This window comes from Bombyx mori, chromosome 24 (assembly GCF_030269925.1).
Source record: "Bombyx mori chromosome 24, ASM3026992v2".
NCBI lineage: Eukaryota > Metazoa > Arthropoda > Insecta > Lepidoptera > Bombycidae > Bombyx > Bombyx mori.
In genome coordinates, this window is record NC_085130.1 from 16,370,953 (window position 1) to 16,391,091 (window position 20,139).

The 20,139-nt window shown below is 37.5% G+C and overlaps 2 protein-coding genes across 2 annotated transcripts in view; both read right to left on the reverse strand.

Annotated features, from left to right (window-relative positions):
* The window catches only part of LOC101745184 (glycerophosphodiester phosphodiesterase 1), a 19,675-nt gene extending 12,905 nt beyond the window's left edge, over positions 1-6,770 (reverse strand). Inside the window, exons 1-2 of the mRNA XM_012690642.4 lie at positions 6,467-6,770; positions 758-972 (exon numbers count right to left, since the gene is read on the reverse strand). Coding sequence (XP_012546096.2) covers positions 758-972; positions 6,467-6,617 — 366 coding nt within the window. The 5' untranslated portion in view covers positions 6,618-6,770. The remainder of the gene's footprint in view (positions 1-757; positions 973-6,466) is intronic.
* A 3,693-nt stretch (positions 6,771-10,463) lies between these two features.
* LOC105841671 (uncharacterized) lies at positions 10,464-18,388 on the reverse strand. The gene is made up of 6 exons (XM_038019987.1): positions 18,357-18,388; positions 17,213-17,413; positions 13,688-13,898; positions 11,974-12,153; positions 10,654-10,746; positions 10,464-10,538 (listed from the first exon to the last, which is right to left on the reverse strand). The coding sequence occupies exons 1-6, from the start codon at positions 18,386-18,388 to the stop codon at positions 10,464-10,466; spliced, it is 792 nt and encodes a 263-aa protein (XP_037875915.1).
* Between the last annotated feature and the right edge of the window lie 1,751 nt (positions 18,389-20,139).

Here is a 20,139-nt window from a genome sequence, read left to right on the forward strand (position 1 = left end):
GGTGCAATATCTTTATATATATAATTATGCTGCGGTCAGTATCTAGGTTATTTATCTATACCGCAACTAAACAGCTGGATCGACTTTAATGAATTTTTGTGTATCCATTCATTTATTCATTTTGTGTATGCAGGACAACATCTGTCGGGTTTGCTAGTATAAGTATAAAATAATACTTTAGTTTTAAGTTTAAATTTTATCTTTCATTTCTTCTCTATATTGTCATTTGGTATACCTAAGTGCAATAGTATTTTGTATGGAATTTTAAACCATATGGAATAATTTCAAACCATTATTTGTGAATGTTTGTGAACTGTTAGGTGAATTTTTTCTTCTGATATTTCCAAACAGTTCTTTATATCAAGCTGTGAATGATACAAAATGCATGATAGGATGCGTTGGTAATAATTTTTTTTATCCTGCTACACTTTTATTCTTTATTTTTCTCTATACCGGTAGCCTATATCTTTGTAATTAAAGGCCTGTTTTGTTTGGTATTAGTATCAACAATGTAATATTTTTAATTGAACATCAATTACTTCACTTCACTTCATGAAATATAAATTAATATTTTAGTGTGATGCTTTACGAGGGCTTGCAGATCGTCTGATAATAATCAATTACTGTTACAGTTTTATTTTAAGAAAAAAAAATTTTTTTTTCAACCTTATGTTACCTATTTCTTTTCATAGAAACTATAGAAAATTAACTATATAACCTCTTTGACAATAGTACTGGCTATAAAAAAAAAACTTACATATTTAAATGCTTCGATTGTGTTCTCCGGCGCGTCAAGTGCAGCTCCTCGGTGAGCGATGCAATGCACCACTTCCTCAGAATTTTTAACCTCATCTTTACTCCAGGGATCGTGTCCAAAAATTTTCTGTACCCTCTCTTTATCAGGACGTTCCAGGGCGGTGATGTAATACATAGCAGCAAAAGCCAAGCCGACATCCAGACCAAAGGGCAAAACTAAATGTACATAAATAATTAAAAGGTTTATAAACGAAAATAAATAGTACATATTGTTCCAAAACATTTGGCACATCGTGTACAGTTTCGAAAACATTTTGAGATTCGTTCGTTCGTCGCTTTTTGAGATCGTTTCGTTGTTAATGTACTATGAGTTCACATATTACTCCAGTTTATTTGAAAATCAATAAATTGGTAGTTGCGGACTAGGGTGGAGCATTTTGACAATTTACGTTTTGTTAGTGCAAGAGTGCAACAACGGTTCAAGGGAATATCAGAATGAAAATCAAGAACAACAACTAAACGTTCGCACCGTCACGCGTTTTTCATGATTTCATGATAATGTCAATGTTTTGTTGTTTATTAATTAATAATATACTTACTAAATTTATGTACTAATTACTAATACACAAATTTTTTCATAGCGATCCTAGAATTTTCAATGGGCATCAGAGTCTAGACCGATTTTAATAAGTCCAAATCTTTTACTTTAACTGTGGCAATTTCAGTATTTAACAATTTCATTACTTTTAATTCGAAACCAATACAATATCATTGTCATCATTTAGCTTCTAAAAAATTAAATCACTATAAGTAAATAGAGAATAAAGTAGTATATGATTACCAGTTAAAATTTCATGAAAAAAAATACATATGTTTATTAAAAATTTTGAGATTTTGTTACGTTGATAAATACTTTGAAAATTCATCTCTCTCTCTCTGACTGATAACAAATGAACCGACAGTAATGCCGGCCATTCACATGCGCGCAAGGGCGGCATGAAGGGCCGTCAAACAATCATTCGCAAACCTAACGGCTGTGCAAATGGGTTCGGTGCTCAATTTGCGAACCCCTTTGCGCTTTCTCCTACACTTGTTTACGAATGTCTCACGAATTTCTCTTCTTTTTTAATTCGCCAATAGAACATTGAATAGAAAGAGAGTTTTTAATTCTTTCCCAGGCGACATTAACGGCCATTCCGTTTTTATGGGATTTCTTTTGAGGGTCCCACATGGTCGATTCATTTTGCAGGAGTTCAATGAACTCCATCACTTTGGTGTTGTTCCAATCTATGATGAAGGTACGCTACACAGTAGATGTCACGAACTATGAAAATGGCGATACGATGTCTGGGAAAGAATTCAAAACTCTTGAGTGTGTGGTGAGTGGCCGGCATAACATCTAGTTATTAATTTTAGGATGACAATAGCTTGGGTTATTTATTGGGATAAGTCCTCAATCACAGATCAAAGAAAATGCACGATTTTCATTTTTTATTCATCCAACATGCATCTTAGGATTGACTGGAAATTATTAAACAACCAAATATATATGTAGTTGTTTGACTATTGATTGATAAAAAAAATGGTGCGCGTGCGTGCTATTCGATGCACGTCAAAGCTTCGAAGCTTCTTTTGCGGCGTGTAGTATTGTGGTTTTCTTCATTTTTCAACCCTAAATCAATTTTTTCTTGTAATAGGGAATGCTGTTTATAAGAGTAACGATTTCTTATTATAATTAACTTATATATATATTTTAAATTATATATAGAAGAATTAGTATTTTTTTTTTCAAATCCTTCATTATAAATAAAATATGAGATAGGTTAATATGTTACTGCCATCTACAGGAACAATGCGAAACTAATAAAAAGCCACCTAGTGGCCGACGCCTGTAAGCAGAATGTGTCTATGAGAAACGACCCAGCTCGCTTTCTCCCTCTTCACGGTAGAGTGGTTCGCGAGACGCTCTTGCTACTTTCTCACTCCCGCTCTTCCTAAATTGTATCTTTTCTCTCCAGTCGTAACGAATCTGTCACGAGTTAAATTTTACACTAAACGCGACTAAAGAAGTTTTACATAAAAAATAAACAGAAAGCCAATTTAAAGATAGGTAAATAAAACACATTATCGGTAATGATTCATTTATTGATGGATCCATTACAATTTTTTTTCCTACCTAAGCTGATAGCCTTAAGAGGCTATTTCGGCGTAACCTTAAATAGTAGGTGAGCCCACGGAGCTCAAACTGGAGTAATGCTAACACTAACCCTAGCAAGAGCAGTGCTTCGCAGAATCTACCACCGGATCAGAAAAGCGACCCACTGAGAAGATCCGGCCAGAAACTCAGTGGGCTTACATTACAATGGCACGTTTGAAGCATAGAAAGATAACTGATAGACAACATTATTGTTTTAATCTCTCCAAGGATCAATGACTGTAATGTATTAAGACTAGATTTTACTGCAAAGCTTTCGCTTAAACGCAAAAGAAACCAATCTTCGGACGATGAAGAGCAACGTCTCCACCACTGTCAGGACGCTGGCTCCGACGAACAGCGCTGTGGTGCCACCTAAAGACGCTGCAAGTGATAACATCTTAGGAAGATAGGTATAAGCGATTTTTGGTAGAGGAATAATTGATAGTTCCATGTCACTGATGACATTGACGTACTTGTGACGTATTTGGCTTTTAAATCTATAGCTTAGCAGCTTTTTTTATCCTACCTACACGCTAGGGTAACGCTGACATAGCCTCTCAAGGCTAGCAGCTTATCTAGGGGAAAAAAAGCCGACAGAATTCTGTACTTTATATAAATTCTAGCCGCACTCGCCCGCTTCGCTGGACATTTAAAATTAACATTATTATTTATTGTCATTATTATTCGGGAGTCCAACACTCATATAAATATTAGTCTATCCATTAAGTTCATGTATTTTCAGATGCATGGTTCAGTAGTTATAACGGAACATCCGTAAAAACCACTGTAGATTTATATATTTGTATAGAAGTCGGACTGTAATATCACTACAGCCATGAATGAATGAACCAACGCATCCTTTAAACAAAAAAACATTATTTTTACCGTTCAGTGTGCTTAGTGCGAGTTTTTTAGCGTTCTCGATAGCGTAAAAGTTAACTCAAATTGCTATGGAGTTGGAACGTTTGCCGAAAATGTAATTTATACCAAATAAATTATAGCCTTTCACCCCTCGATATGTTTTTCAACTTGCTACGCTAGAGTTAATTTGGTGCCTTTTAGGGTCGTAATTTGTTACTTACAACTGGAAACTTTTTTAACTTGTTCCTAACCTAAAATAGCTGCCTAACCTCTACCCTCCGACAAAATATAATCAAGAGTCTTAAATTATGGAGGATAAAAAGTGTCCGAGGAAAGGAAGCCATTTAAGGTGGCGCCACAGTAGCAAGTGGAAAGATTTAAAAAATAGCGCCATTAGCAATTAAAGAAGGATATTAAACTAAAAAAGGAAAGAAACACTTTGTAACACGTAAAGAGTAGTTAGTAAAAATCAATAGTTGAGTTTTAAAATACTGCATGTTTTTTAACTACACAAATCACGAAAAGTAATAAATTTTGGAACCTAGCACCCTTCGCTCTGGTCAAAACTGTTTTAATCAATATCATTTCCACTTCCTACACTAGCGCTATTTCGTTGAGTCTTCCAACAATAATTCCCTGTTTACATGTGGACACTTTTTCAACATGTCCCTTAAACAGGATAGTGCTCAATATTGCTAATAAAATAGGTACCTACCGACATAAAACAACCAATACTGTTTTTTTTTTTCGAACTCACGCAGGCAAAGGCACACTGATCACACATTTCACGTCACAATAGTATTACTTGCAGAAAACCTGTAAGCATTCTAGAGTTGTGTATTAGTGCTGTGCGCTCAACAAACGGTATTTACAAATAGGATATATTTTGAGCCCGCACGGTGTCTCTTTAATATGACGCGTTCATATAGTCCAGTTTGGGAATAAGTCTCTAAAGGCGTGACGTCATTCACTATCAATGAAAGCAATGAAAAAAATATATTTAATAAATATACCAAACTGTATGATGCGATAAGTTTGAAATTGCAATATTTAGTTCCGGGCTTATTTTGCATATATTGACCCTTTGCGACTATTACCTTGGTCCGTTTGAGACGCTTAAGACGGCCCGATTTAGAAGTTAAAACATAGATCTAAAGCCATATCTACACAGCGTAGCCAGCAAAGTTATATTGCACGATGACTGTCCCACTAACAAAATTGGGGGATGGTGGAAGCATGCTGGCTCAAAATATATGATGTCAGTTACGAATCGAAGGCTATTTAATATTAATTCACAAACACAGCTACGTATCAAACTAGGTAAATTTAAATACGAAATTAATAATATTCGAGTATGCAGTAAACAAATTAAATTTTCTAAAAATAAATATGGCAATTTTACTTAGCTTCATCTTTCGTCCATATTTTAGTGCTTCTACTAAAAAAAAACTGGCAAACCAACATAAAACATTTGAGGTAGGTACACAAATACAACGGTGTTTAAGCCTATACAGCCAGGTTCGAACGATTTTTTCAAAATAATATTTTTACGCACCGTATAGGTCTTCTAATGTGAAGATGACATCTCTGTGAAGGCGAAACTTCGGCGGCATCAGGTTGACCCTGATGGTGGCCAGTGCACCCTCTTCAGACTCCGATAAACTCTCATTCATGTTTTCGGAAGCAAATATTTTTCAATTACATTACAAAAAAGATATATGTTATATGTAAAACTCACCGGATTAATTAAATTTGCGTTCGTTTAGTGATCAAAATCCGCCTATAATCAGTGAATTTCTGATACTTCAAAATATAGATACATAAAGGTAGTTTTCCAATTACAGAGCATAATGCGACTCAGTGACGCACAATGCCGAATTATGCTGGAGCTTAATTGAAACGTGAATTAGTTTTCAAATGCATCAGCAGAGTGCGCTAAGTTAGCACAGTTTTAATTAACATTGATTATTTCTAAGAAACTACGACAAAACAAAAGCCTTACAATTTTTTTCAACATTAAATAATATTACTAACGATAATATAACCAAAATTTCGATCAATGCCGACTTAAAGAAAAAACACTTGTCAATTTTCTGTCACTGAGTCGGTATCGATTGCGGGTATCACGTGAGAGCAGTACTTTTGAGAGTGCTCGATTGTGCGAAGCGTTGCTGTAGTTGGAACATTCAACGTTGAGCATTATGCCGCATAATGCGCTCTTGTGCTGTAATTGGAAAACTACTAAAATGTGTTTGTCTACAGTCCTAATTAAGTATATTATCTATGGTTTACAGAATTACAGTCTTTGACTAGGTACTTTTTAAGAAAGACGTCTCAATTGCTAAGGTACAAACATTTCTGCTTTTACTTAATTCAAACTTCGTACACCAATAATAACATGCGCGCCAAACTAGATGGAAGGCTCTACGAGTCAGCTGTTTTCTAATGCGAATAAAACATTCGTAAAATACATGTTTTTTGACGGCAACAATATTTTTACATAGGTCTCATTGCAAAGGGTATCATAATGCGAGCCTCAGCATATTGCAGCATAAAACCTGCTATTCACCTTTAAACAATATCGTAATCTTGATTTCACTCGAATTATCACCCGTCATTAAATAAATCTTACAAAACTAACTATAAACTTACCGAACAACGATCTTTTTGGTATGCGAATAATAGTTGAGCTCAGCGCACTGGGGCAAGCAAGAACATTTTGCGAGGTTCTTCGGAATGTTGATAAGGATCTCGACGTTACGACCGATACACGCCATGCCTTGCGCGTCGCATGGGACGCCATCTTGATACCGATATGCGAATACAAAATGGCGTACGAAATGTTTGAGATTTAAGAATTTGATTGATTTCAACGAAAATATTTTTGTTTGTGTTAAATTGATTCAAATTCGTTGACAGGGTCTGTTGTTTGTCAATCAAAGAGATATTCAGATAACAGATTCCTGTCAGTTGATGAATTGGTATGAAGGCGGACTCTGTAGAGGTTGTAATTTTTAACAGACTAAGGAATCTATCAATTACACTGTTTATTTTATGTACTTTTTACCTCAAAACCTTTTAATAATTGAACAAATTTTAATGATCACTTTTTTTAATGTGCTGATTCTCATATGGGCCCCGTATTTTTTTATTAAAGATCTGACAGGTATTTTTTGAGTTATCTTTATTAATGCATATTTAATTGACTTAGACCACAAAAATTAAAATGTCGTATTGTTTTTATATTTTCGTTGTTGTTGTTGAACTAATATTTTTTCTGTAGCTGCGGCCAATAGCATTGAGAGGACGAATTCTTGGTTTTTATCTGAGAACGCCTGTCTTTTTTTGTTTTTTTTTTTTCGAATTTCAACTAATTCTTGAACTGTCAAAAACGACAGACATTTTACGATCAACCATCAATCACCAAGTCAGAACTACAATCTGTACCGAATCTATCGAATCTCCGATCCGATCTATCGAAGAATATGCATAAGAATATGCAGTAATTAAAATTGCATTAAATCATTTATATTTCAAAAACAATTCTTTAAATCATAATGCGTAATTTTCTTCCAACATCTACTAAAATTGCACTTGCACAGTCTCTGTTACTCCCCATTATTGATTATGCCGACGCCAGCTATCTTGATCTAACCGAGGCCCAGCTAAATAAACTTGAGCGGCTTCAAAATGTTATCATACGGTTTATATTTGGTTTACGCAAATATGACCACGTCTCTGAGTATCGAGTTAAGCTCAAGTGGCTTCCTATTCGTTATTGCCGGAATGTTCATATATTGTCTCTTTTTTACAGTGTCCTGTTTAATTCCTCGTCCCCGCGCTACCTTCAGGAACGTTTTGATTTCCTACATACTGCAAGCTCTCATTCACTCAGGTCATCGGAGAATTTAAGGCTGAAGTTTCCGGCTCACGGGACGTCATTTTATGACCATTCCTTTGCGGTTGAAGCTGTTCGTTTATGGAATGCCTTACCCTTAAGCGTTAAACAATCGTCCTCGCCGGAAATTTTCAAGTCCAGATTGAAATCGCACTACTTTGCTCCTATGATATAACTGTATAAGTTCCTACTTCTTTTGTACTTTATCTTGTATATTTTTAGTATTTATTTGTATTTAATCATATGTAAGTTTATCTTATATGGTATTTATTTTTCACATGTGTATTTAAGTATATATTTTTATGTAACTTTATTAAGATATAGCACCGTCCAGTTAACTTATTCCTCTCCCTGCAAGGTTGCCTGGAAGAGATCGCTTTCAGCGATAAGGCCGCCGATTTATATACCGACTTTTTGTTTTATTACTTTACTCTGTACATATTAAGGTGTTAAATAAATAAAGAGTTATTATTATTATTATAAATCAATGATTCTATGGTGTACGTAGAATCATTGATATATTAATAAAATTATCACGTACGCACGCACACACAGACACGAATAAAAATAAATTTTGATAACTATAGTAAGCAATGTTTCGGTTTGATAATGATTTTCTCCATTTTTAATCGGTCCATAGAATCGATCTTCTGAATCAAGCTAAGATATTATATTAAGCTAATTCACTACGGTAATTAATGAACGAATACAGACCTCCTTTGACGTGGAAGTAAGGTCTACAGCCACAGAACATAACTGCCATCCGACTACGACAATGCATCTGGCAGAGAGCGAAACTGTATGCCTAAATATTAATACAAAACTTTTTAAATACAGTTACAATGGATTCGTAAGAACGGAACGTATGAAAAGAGCGTAAAACGGAACGTTATGTTGTGAGTGAGAGGTACGGTAAGAAAGTATGGAGGGTAGAGGTAAGGAAAACCGTCTCCATATAGGAGAAGCTTGAAAAAGTGTCCCATTTTCAGTACTAAATAACAGTTCAAAAATCCTCCACAATGGCGCTAGCATAGGCACAGGGTATAATATGAATTGAGCAGTTGTTAACTGATTGAAGTATGCTGAGTTAGGAAATTTTATATATTTAATGACTAGAGTAGTTAGTGACGGTGTAATGTACAAGACCTCACATGTTTACGTAGTCCAAACTAATTTCGTTAATATAACCTAAAATTATTGCTGTTGTAAAACGTGGAGACATCGAATGCATTTTCTGATCAGCTTTAAATTAAAAAAAAATTGTGATTTTGTAGTGCTTACAGTTCTTTCGTCCTTTTTTATTTCTCTATCTTATTCTAATAACTTTCAGCGCCTTTTTTAAATGTTACCCGGTTGCTACTGTAGCGCCACCCTTATTTAGCGGATTTTAACGGAAACTTTTTCACACACAGAGACGATCCTCCTTACCTCTACCCTCTATAGTAAATATTATTATGCATTCTACGTCTAGGCACAGATTAACCAATAATAACATGATTATTATTCATAAATATCAACAAACCTTTATGGAATCGCTGAGTTTCTCGTCGGGATAACGGCAGCGGCGTTGTTCCGGCCTCAATTCCTTGACGCTTGGAGACACTTCTATCTCCACGGCCTAAGCAAAGGGTTAAAGAAAACATAATGCCGCGCGTAGAACAAAAAAATCGTTTTATGGGATGTAAACAAATATGAATGAAATATTAAGCCGTATCGATTTTGGAAACGATTCGATTTCGATGTGATTTTTGTACGGCACGCAATGTACTTGATTTTTAAATTTAGATTACATTACGTGTAATCGAAAAAAAAAAGTGCGTGCGTACAAAGTACACATGTCAGAAGTGAAACTTTTTTGGCGAACTAATTTATAAGTCTTGCTTATATTTATACAAATCTAAAACTTTAGATTTCCAAGACTTAGAGGAAGGGAAAAGGAAGATATGTTCCCGCCAAAAGTCTGTCAAATGTCCATCTCAAACCTCAATGTTGACAGTCACATTATGTTTAGATTTCCAAATTGTAAATGACTAATATTTTGCCAATTGAATTGACTAATTTTATTTCATGCTATTTGGTTAATGTTCCAAATTCTTTTCATTTCATTTGAATTCTTATTAACATTTTTCACAAAAAAATTATAAAATATTAGGCTATATGGTATGATACATTTGCCTTTCCAGTTGGAAACATACAACAACTACTACTACTGACATTTGACAAGTACTTAATTTCATTATTAGTTTGATGTCACTTCCGTTGCATACCTGCCTGACGTTCTGTAAAAATTTTACCGTCATGCGCCTAAAGAAGATTCACTTCAAAAAACAATTTACACATTTCAACGTTTAATATTAAAAGTACCTAACAGAGTTTTAGTAAGAAAAAGGAAATAAAGATTAAATTTATTCAGGCTATTTCAGCTTCTCCTTGACGTGAGGTGAGCTCACGGGGCTCAAACCGGGAGTGTTGCTAACACTGGCCCTAGCAAGAGCCGTGCTTCGCAGAATCTACCGCCGGATCGGAAACGCGACCCACTGAGGAGATCCGGCGAGAAACTCAGTGAGCTAACTAAGCTCACCGAATGGACTAATACCCGAGCTTCTATTTTTTTATTTATTGCTTAGATGTGAGGATGAGCTCACGGCGTACTTCATATGGCGTGGTTATCGGAGCCCATAGACATCTACAACGTAAATGCCGCCACCCACCGCGAGACATGAGTTTCAAGGTCTCACTTTTAACACCGTTTTAACAGTCGCCCTGACTCTTAACAGCGATGAAACTGTACTCCAATGAGGCCGCGACATATGCGTATTGTAAACTCTAAATTTAAAACCGTGTTGAGTATAAAATGGCGTTTATCCAGATAAGCCGATTCAAAAGCGCCCTTTAAAGCCGCAGTTGAATTAACAAAAAAAGAACCAATTTATTTTGATACCTTAAAATCAATGATAAGTTCTTCCCCGGGTGAAACTTCTCCGGTCGGATTTGAAATGGCCGTCGAAATTTCGAAAGGTGAATGGATGAAATACTGAAAATAAAAAGAAACAGTTATATATCCTACATAATATATATTATATTTTAATATTAAAAACGCGAAGGTTTGTAAGAATGTATGGATGTATGTTTGTTACTTTACAAAAACTACTGAATGGATTTTGATGAAACTTTACAATATTATAGCTAACACATCAGAATAACACATAGGCTATAATTCAAGAGAATATATTTAGTATTAATTGTCTTATATATAATGATAAGTGTCAAATGACAAAGAAAAAATACTGCCACCTTCTATCGAAGGAACAAGGGGCAAGGGCAAGGTGGCCAAATAACTATCCTAACTGGGTTGCCAGTCACAACCGCCCTACGAGAAGCTGAGAACCGGACGGGGTGGAAAAAGCTCACGAGATAGGCCACGGTCAAGTTTCAGGGCGACGACCTTCAGTAATGATGAAAGCAACGAAAAAAAATTGAAGGGACAGCCCCGATTCTTGACAAATGCCGCATGTTCAACAACTATTTAGGGATTCAGAAAAGTTTCCAGTCTGGTATTGATGACATGAAAGAATACTTTGCTGGCGAGTGCTATCAAGGCTGTATGTCTATAGTTTTTTGTTCTCATTTCTTTGTTGATCCTCTTTTGTTAAGTGGCATGAATGAGCCCAGACTCGCGTTCGCTTCTCTGTCACACAGTCTAGTTCAAGGATTCGTGATTTTGGGCAAAAACACTCCTTTTAAATATAAACAGCAGATTCTTAAGACACCCAAAGCACTGATACTTTAAAAATCCTAAATCTAGTTTTTTCCTCGATTGATGTCTAGTATGTAAATGATCGATATCGACCCCTTGAGAATCCCTGCTGCTTACGCGCCCTACCTTCCAAACCAGAACATATATAAGGCGACATAAATATATAGAAATGTGGTACTAATCTGTAGAGGTTCACAATACTGTCCCCCAGTGAGGTGGTGGTACCATTAATCTTCGTTTTATTTTCATCATCATCTCAACCTGTTCACTTTCCACTGATGAACATAGGCCTCTCCAACTAATCTCCATTGCGGCCGGTCCGTTGCCTACTACATCCAACGTGACCCAGCGATTTTCAGTAAGTCGTCGGTCCATTTAGTAGGCGGTCATCCCACACTACGTTCGCCATTACATGGTCTCCACTCGATGATCTTTCTGCCCCATCGGCCGTCCGATCGCGCTGTGTAGCCTGCCCGCTGTCACTTCAGTTTACATATATCTTACCCTAACTCCATTGTCTACGGAGTCGATCCTGACGTAGCATTGGCCACTCAGATAGTGACACTTGAGGAGCTCACTCGGGACCCATTCCTTGTCGTGAAGCATGTGTTGATATTTGGCGTATTTCGAATTGTATGTCAGACACATTCCAACTTCGGTCATCACCGGGTGCCAAATAACTTCCTGAAAGTGGTTATTGTTTATTTCGATGCGATGTAGCAGTAATGCGTTACAGTCTAAAGGCTGGGGCAACCGTTGTATTATACTGTTACGCCTTTAAGAGTAACGCCATCTATCGCCTAATAGCAGAAATTAATATCAAAGGAATTAGTAACATCGAGAACGCCCGAGAAGTACAACGCCATCTATTCTCAGTTAGCGGAAACACACATTGAAGCTACTCGAGTTGCCCAGAATGTTCTCGATAAATCTAGGGATGTCGTATCGTAATCGATTCTACTCGAAGCGAAACAGCGAACGGATCATCTGAAGCGAAGCGGAAGAAGTGAATTGAGAATTTTAAAATGTTCGTTAAGTGCTATAAGTGTTAAATACAGTTTTGAGTTGTACTTTGGTAGAATTTTTGTTTATCCCGAACCCCAGCGCGTATTAATACTAAAAAACTGAGACTTGGAAATCATGTCTTTAGGTGGACGGCGGGAGTTACGTTGTTGATGTCTACGGGCTTCAGTGGTCAATTAACATCAAGTGGGCCGTGGTTACAACAATAAAAAAAATCTAGTTGCGGCCATCTTTTCGATATTCAAATATTGGTCTCGTTTTAGAAGAACGAAAATGTTTGTTTATTACTCCATTATTATCGAAGAAGTAGGTAAGGAGGTAAGAGCCTAAAAGGTAATACTATCTGTGTACGAAAAAAAAAAATGTCTGTCGAGATGCGACCAATCAGGGCCAACCACAGCAAGATGGCGCCAAAAGTTATTATATTGAGGGGCGTAAGGCTATTACGCCAAATTTGTCTTTGTAATTAAAGGTGCATTTTATTTAATAACAGCATCAACAGTTCAATATTTTTAATTGAACTTCAATTAAGTTTAACTCAATTCAAATAACTGAAGAAGTTTTTTTGTTATGAGATAAAAAAAAATTAACTTTAAATGGCTTCTCTTGTTATGTTGCAAAAATGTTGTTTAACCCAAATAACTTAACACCCCTCGATATGATATTGTTAAAGTAATCTCGCTTCGTTTCTATCACGACTGCTACATTTTTTTTGCACTTGTAGGCAGACGAGCATACGGCCCAACTGATGGTGAGTGGTTACCGTCGCCCATGGACGTCTGCAATGTCAGGGGCAGAGCCAAGCCACTGCCTACCGTTGAGTACTCTCCACAAGCCTCGCTTCAAGAAAAACAAGTCATAGCGCTCGGAAAACACCGTGGAGGGGAATACGTTTTTTTTTTATTGCTTAGTTGGGTGTACGAGTTCACAACCCACCTGGTGTTAAGTGGTTACTGGAGCCCATAGACATCCACAACGTTAATGCGCCACCCACCTTGAGATATAAGTTCTAAGGTCTCCGTATAGTTACAACGGCTGCCCCACCCTTCAGATCGAAACGCATTACTGCTACACGGCAGAAATAGGCAGGGCGGTGGCACCCACCCGCGTGGACTCACAAGAGGTCCTACCACCAGTAAAGTTCGTAATATTGACTACGTTTCGCTGTTTTGTGAGGAAAAGCATCAAAACCGACCTGTTTTTGGGACATAACAACATTTAATTCAATCTCCGGGTGAACGAACAAAGCTAGTTGCAGCAGATCCAATTCCTTGACGGTCTCGTCTGACTGGTACTTCCAGAAATTCTGCAGATTTTCTCTAAACGACACATCAGCCACCAGTTCAATGAAATCGTAGTAGTATTGGTACTTGCCGGGGTCTGAATCTTCTGTCACGTTCCAGTGCCTAATCATGAAAGAAGAGTATTTTAGAGTAAGTTGGATATTTTTACTTGTAGGCTAGTTACGTTTAGAAAAATGTTCAAGGGCATCCTCCACGTTAGTAATAGGTAGGTTAATGTAATTGTCTAATCTATAATTCTATAATATAATATTATAAAGAGGAAAGATTTGTTTGTTTGTTTGTATTGAATAGGCTCCAAAACTACTGAACCGATTTGAAAAAATCTTTCACTGTTTGGAAGCTACACTATTTCCGAGTGACATAGGCTATAATATTTTTTGAAATAAATTAGGGATCCTTACTGAAACTCCAATAATGTAACCCAAGGTGTAAAAAAATTACCTAAAATATTCTTTATATCGCGTGCCCTGCGACAACTATTGATCATAAAATAAAATAATGTACTACGACTTTGTAGAAAACATTATAACTTACAAAAAGTGTCGGGACAGCAAATGTCTAACTATTATATTTTAGTTATGCCACAATAAGTGTTCTTTTATTTTAAAAAACAAAACAACGTCAAATATACTTCCTTGAAATTTTTGTTAAAGACCCGAGCGGAGCCGGAGCACTTGTGTATTATATTGTGAATATTTCTTTTTCCCTTACATTATAAGTTAGATTAGTTTTCGTTATCGTGTTGTTTTGTCGTAATTGTAAGGAACGCTGTTGTACAAATTCAGCACTATATGTCTTGTTTTGTCGTGCGCACATCACTTATGTTGCAAGCCAGATTTTGTTTCTTTTTACTTGCGTTTTGTATGTATCTTTTTAGCTTGTGATGTGTATTGTGAGCCTAATAAATAAATAAATAAATAAAATAAAAGTAGAATAGAAAAGCGCTGTTAGCGACGCGCTCAAATAAAATATAGTTTGTCTATGTTTGTAATGTCTGGTATTGTCTGTGATCGCCTAATGGCCTAACGGACGCAACGCGCTGTTCAATTTGTTCATTGTGATTTCTCGTTAAAATATACCTAAGCCTTTTCTTGTTTCCTCGATTTATTATTGCTGAACCACCTCGATAACCAACAAGCGCAATTAGAAGTACCTACTAAGTTTCTTGCGGGATCTTCTCGGTGGGTCGCGATGTCGGTTTGGTGGTAGAATCAGCGAAGCACTGCTCTTGCTAGGGCTAGTGTTAGCAAACGCCCGCGCGTAGTTGGAATAGCATCCTTAGGCGATAAACGATTATGTCGGAAAAAAAATGGTGCTCGTGCAACTTGAAAGAAGTAAAACTTCTTTTGCGGTGTGTAGTGTAGGTTTACACTACACACCGCCGTTTACACTACCGTTTACACCACCGTTTACACTACAAACGGAAGATCTTCCACCGAGCGGGTGATATTGCTCGGTAGACCGACGGTCCAAATGTTGTTGTTCGGAACTTGTATATATGCGCTTTATCTTGAAAATGTCGTAAGCGAGATTCAGGCATCTGTCAATTATCTTGCGTTGTATGATGGCTACCCGCCACATCACTCCCCTCCGAGACTGGAGGTCGTGTCATTTTTAGTTAGCGTTGTCCGTGCTGAGATTAGTTTGCAAGGGCCAGTGCTGCTTGAAGCCTGCGGTGAGTCGAGGCTGAGCTTGAATGCTGCGTGCGTGTCGCCAGTGCTGCTCGAAGTTTGCAGGGAGTCGAAACTGAGCTGAATGCTGCGTGATTGTCGCCAGTGCTGCTCGAAGTCTGCGGTGAGTCGAGACTGAGCTTGAATGTTGCGTGCGTGTCGTGCGTAGTCCATGTGATGCAGAGCTGCCACACCGGAGATGTGTGACCCCAAGCGTTGATGATCCGGTCGTGGGCTGCGATGAACTGTAGCGGCGTGATGAGGCAGTGAAGTTGCGTGCCGTAGGACCAGGAAGCGCGGTGAGTCGGCTGCGATGGTCCTGTTGAGGCTGCGATGCTGGCTTGCTGTGGGACGACTGTCAATGACGTGCTTTTATCTGCGAGAATGCGGGGATTGTGGTAGCCAAAGTTCTTGATGCTCTGATGATGAATCAGAAGGTTTCTACATTTTTCATACTTAAAATCAAATTTCTCTTGTAACTTGGAATAGCTACTTAGGCGATAAAAAATTATGTAAGAATAAAAATTTGTGTGCGTGCAACTTGGTGCACGTGGAAGAAGTGAAACTTCTTGTGCGGTGTGTAGTATTGAGGTTTTCTTCATTTTTCATACTTAAATCAAATTTCTCTTGTAATCAGAATTGAGAGCGATATCATAAAATATGTATCACATTAAAAATCATCGATATTTTAAAATCATTTCATCATATAAATTTTATTTTATTTATTTATTTCATTTACTTCAGATTTTGCATCCATATTACATTCATTAATATTCCATATAGTATACCATTATTAAATAAAAATAATAGCCACAATCTCGGAATAAAATAAAAGCAATAATAATGATAAAACAAAAAAACAAAAAATCAAATAATAATAATAAAATAAAAATAATAATTACAACGACAAAATCATTAATGCATAAATCATTACTTGAATGAAAGCGAAGTCGCGAACTGTGATTCGGACGAGGCGCGTAGGCGTCTCGGTTGTGACGTTGCCAGTAATTTCACATCACGATCCACGATCATTACAGCACGCATAATTGAAGTGACGTAATCATATCAATTACTAGTGGTCCCGCAGTAGTCGAAATTCGACTATAATTAATTTAAATTATAAGTTTAAACCCTATTATGGTTATATTGTCAAAGACTATTATATACTTCTATAATCACAGATTTCGCCAAGACTACACTATAGACAAATAATATGAGAGATAAACAATATTAACCTATTTTCAATTTACTACAGACTTTAAGCATTAACTAAAGTTTGACAATAAACAAAGAGTATATATACATATGTGTGTGTGTCAAATACATGGCACTGTGTGTTATGTTTTCTTTATTGATTTAATGTATCTTTTATGCATTATTAACATACTGAATATATTCTCTTTTTTTTCCTACCTAAGCTGATTGCCTTAAGAGACTATTTCAGCGTAACTTTAACTAGTAGGTGAGCTCACACTTAGCAACCGGATCGGAAACGCGACCCACTGAGAAGATCCGGCGAGAAACTCAGTGCGCTGTGTCTGTGGATTAATTCACTCGCGAGCCCTTCGTCGCAAGCGACGAGTTCGACGAGGGCGGTGACCAATGCTTGTGGTACCTAAAAGCACCGTTAATGGATCGGGAGGATCCGTAATGACGTGATATTCTCTTATATGACAGCTACCCGCTACAAATGCATCGCAATTTAATTCTTGTCTTGATTAATTTCAAATTTAACTTGAAAATCACTTCTCTATTATCAGTTGAGCTTTATCCGGATGCACCCTGCTAAGGTAGCAGGCCGTCACGGCTGGAAACGCAGTCCACCAGCTCCTGTAGTCTCTCTGCATGGATACCACGACGGGCTCGGAGTTGTAGCGGCTGTACTGACTTAGAGCGCAGTAGACGGCTCCGGTGAAGGCGGATATTGTCAACACGAACCATATCAATCTGTTGGTCACGTAAATTTCAATGCAGTACAATAAGACACGATACGACACGACACAACATAAAATAAGTACGGTACATCACTAAATCACAATGACATGTCCCCAATAAAAACATTGAACAGAAGCATCACTGAATCACATGTCCCCAAGAAAACAATTGGACAGAAGCATCACTGAATCACATGTCCCCAAGAAAACAATTGGACAGAAGCATCACTGTATCACATGTCCCCAAGAAAACAATTGAACAGAAGCACCACTGAATCACATGTCCCCAATCAAAATATTGAACAGAAGCCCCACTGGATTACATGTCCCCAAGAAAACAATTGGACAGAAGCATCACTGAATCACATGTCCCCAAGAAAACAATTTAACAGAAGCATCACTGAATCGCATGTTCCCAAGAAAACAATTGGACAGAGATATCACTAAATCCTCCACATAGTTCTGACTTTTTACATTCTTCATTCACAATTCAGTCTATTCTTCTATGGAATGCGCTCCCACTCAAAATAAGGTCGGCCACTACACGTGAAGCGTTTAAGACGAAGGTTCGAGAACTGTTTCTCAGAGAGTTAGCAGAGTCATCTAATTGATAATATTTGTTTATATATGTTTTTATATGTATATATTTATGATATGTATATGTATATATTTATGTATATCTATATATTTATGTATTTGTATTTATTTAAGTACGAGTATTTGTATCTATAAATATTATGTATGTTATATACATACACACATATGTTTAAGTAATATCACCTTCAGACTACACCTACCAAGCTTCATCTCTGCACTCCCCTAAGGTAGACTGTTAGAGAATGTCTATGGCATTAAGTCCGCCTTTACACTTTCTAGTATATGAAGTTGTAAATAAAAAAATAAAAAAAATCACATGTCCCCAAGAAAACAATTGGACAGAAGCATCACTGAATCACATGTCCCCAACCAAAACATTGAACAGAGGCATCACGGAATCACATGTCCCCAAGAAAACAATTGGACAGAGGCACCACTGAATCACATGTCCTCAAGCAAACAATTAGACAGAAGCATCACTGAATCACATGCCCCCACTCAAAACCTTGAACAGAGGCATCACTGAATAACATGTCCCCAAGAAAACAATTGGACAGAGGCACCACTGAATCACATGTCCCCAAGAAAACAATTGGACAGAGGCATCACTGGATCGCATGTCCCCAAGAAAACACATGGACAGAAGCATCACTGAATCACATGTCCCCAACCAAAAAAAACATTGAACAGTGGCATCACTGAATCACATGTCCTCAAGCAAACAATTAGACAGAAGCATTACTGAATCACATGCCCCCAATCAAAACCTTGAACAGAGGCATCACTGAATCACATGTCCCCAAGAAAACAATTGGACAGAGGCATCACTGGATCGCATGTCCCCAAGAAAACACATGGACAGAAGCATCACTGAATCACATGTCCCCAACCAAAACATTGAACAGAGGCATCACTGAATCACATGGAGGAACTAGCATGACTGCCCCCATAATCATAGGCACGCACGGACAGCCACAACCGTGAGGGTATCACATACATAAGAACCAAAGATAGACAGTATCTTAATAGATCTACGAGCTGTTCATACTGCGTCTGTTGACGAAACGTTACAAATCCGCATTCCACTTCAAGGCACCGGACTCGAACAGCTCACTGAGTTGATAAAAAAGTTTTCGGACTACTTTATTTCGGGTACTGCCTCGACTACCGTCACTACTGGCGAAATTTCCATTAGCCACGAACGACACACCTGTCGCTTACAGATCTTATAAGTTGTCATGCTCGGAAAAGCTTAAAGTACCAGTTATCGTTATTGACCAATGGTGTGGACGTGCGATTCAGTGATGCCTCTGTCCAATGGTTTGATTGGGGACATGTGATTCAATCATGCTTCTGTCCAATTGTTTTCTTGTGGAAATGTGATTCAGTGATGCTTCTGTCCAATTGTTTTCTTGTGGATATGTGATGCAGTGATGCTTCTGTCCAATTGTTTGCTTGTGGAAATGTGATTCAGTGATGCTTCTGTCCAATTGTTTTCTTGGAGACATGTGATTCAGTGATGCTTCTGTCCAATTGTTTTCTTGTGGACATGTGATTCAATGATGCTTCTGTCCAATTGTTTTCTTGTGGACATGTGATTCAGTGATGCTTCTGTCCAATTGTTTTCTTGTGGACATGCGATTCAGTGATGCTTCTGTCTAATTGTTTTCTTGGGGACATGCGAGTCAGTGATGCTTCTGTTCAAAGTTTTGTTTGGGGACATACGATTCAGTGATGCTTCTGTCCATTAATTTTCTTGTGGACATGCGATTCAGTGATCCCTCTGTTCAATGGTTTGTTTGGGGACGTACGATTCAGTGTGCCTCCGGCCAGCTCTGACAGAGGGGATGCTCTCTGTCTGATTTATTCACAGAAACAGCGAGCACAACGTTTCTGCAGCTCATGGATCAGCAAGAATAATGAGGATCACGGTTATGAGAGCTCTCCGATTATTATTTTTTAATTTATACAAAAGTACGCAGTAAGCTGTAAAACGATCTATACAGTGGTTCTATACGGATTTGTATATTTCAGATAACGAAGCATAAGCCAATCAAGACTGTCCCAAAACCGTCAGATGCCGAAGTGGTCAGGGCAAACGAGGACTCCTTGACCGCGGAGGTTGATTCAGGATAACTAAGA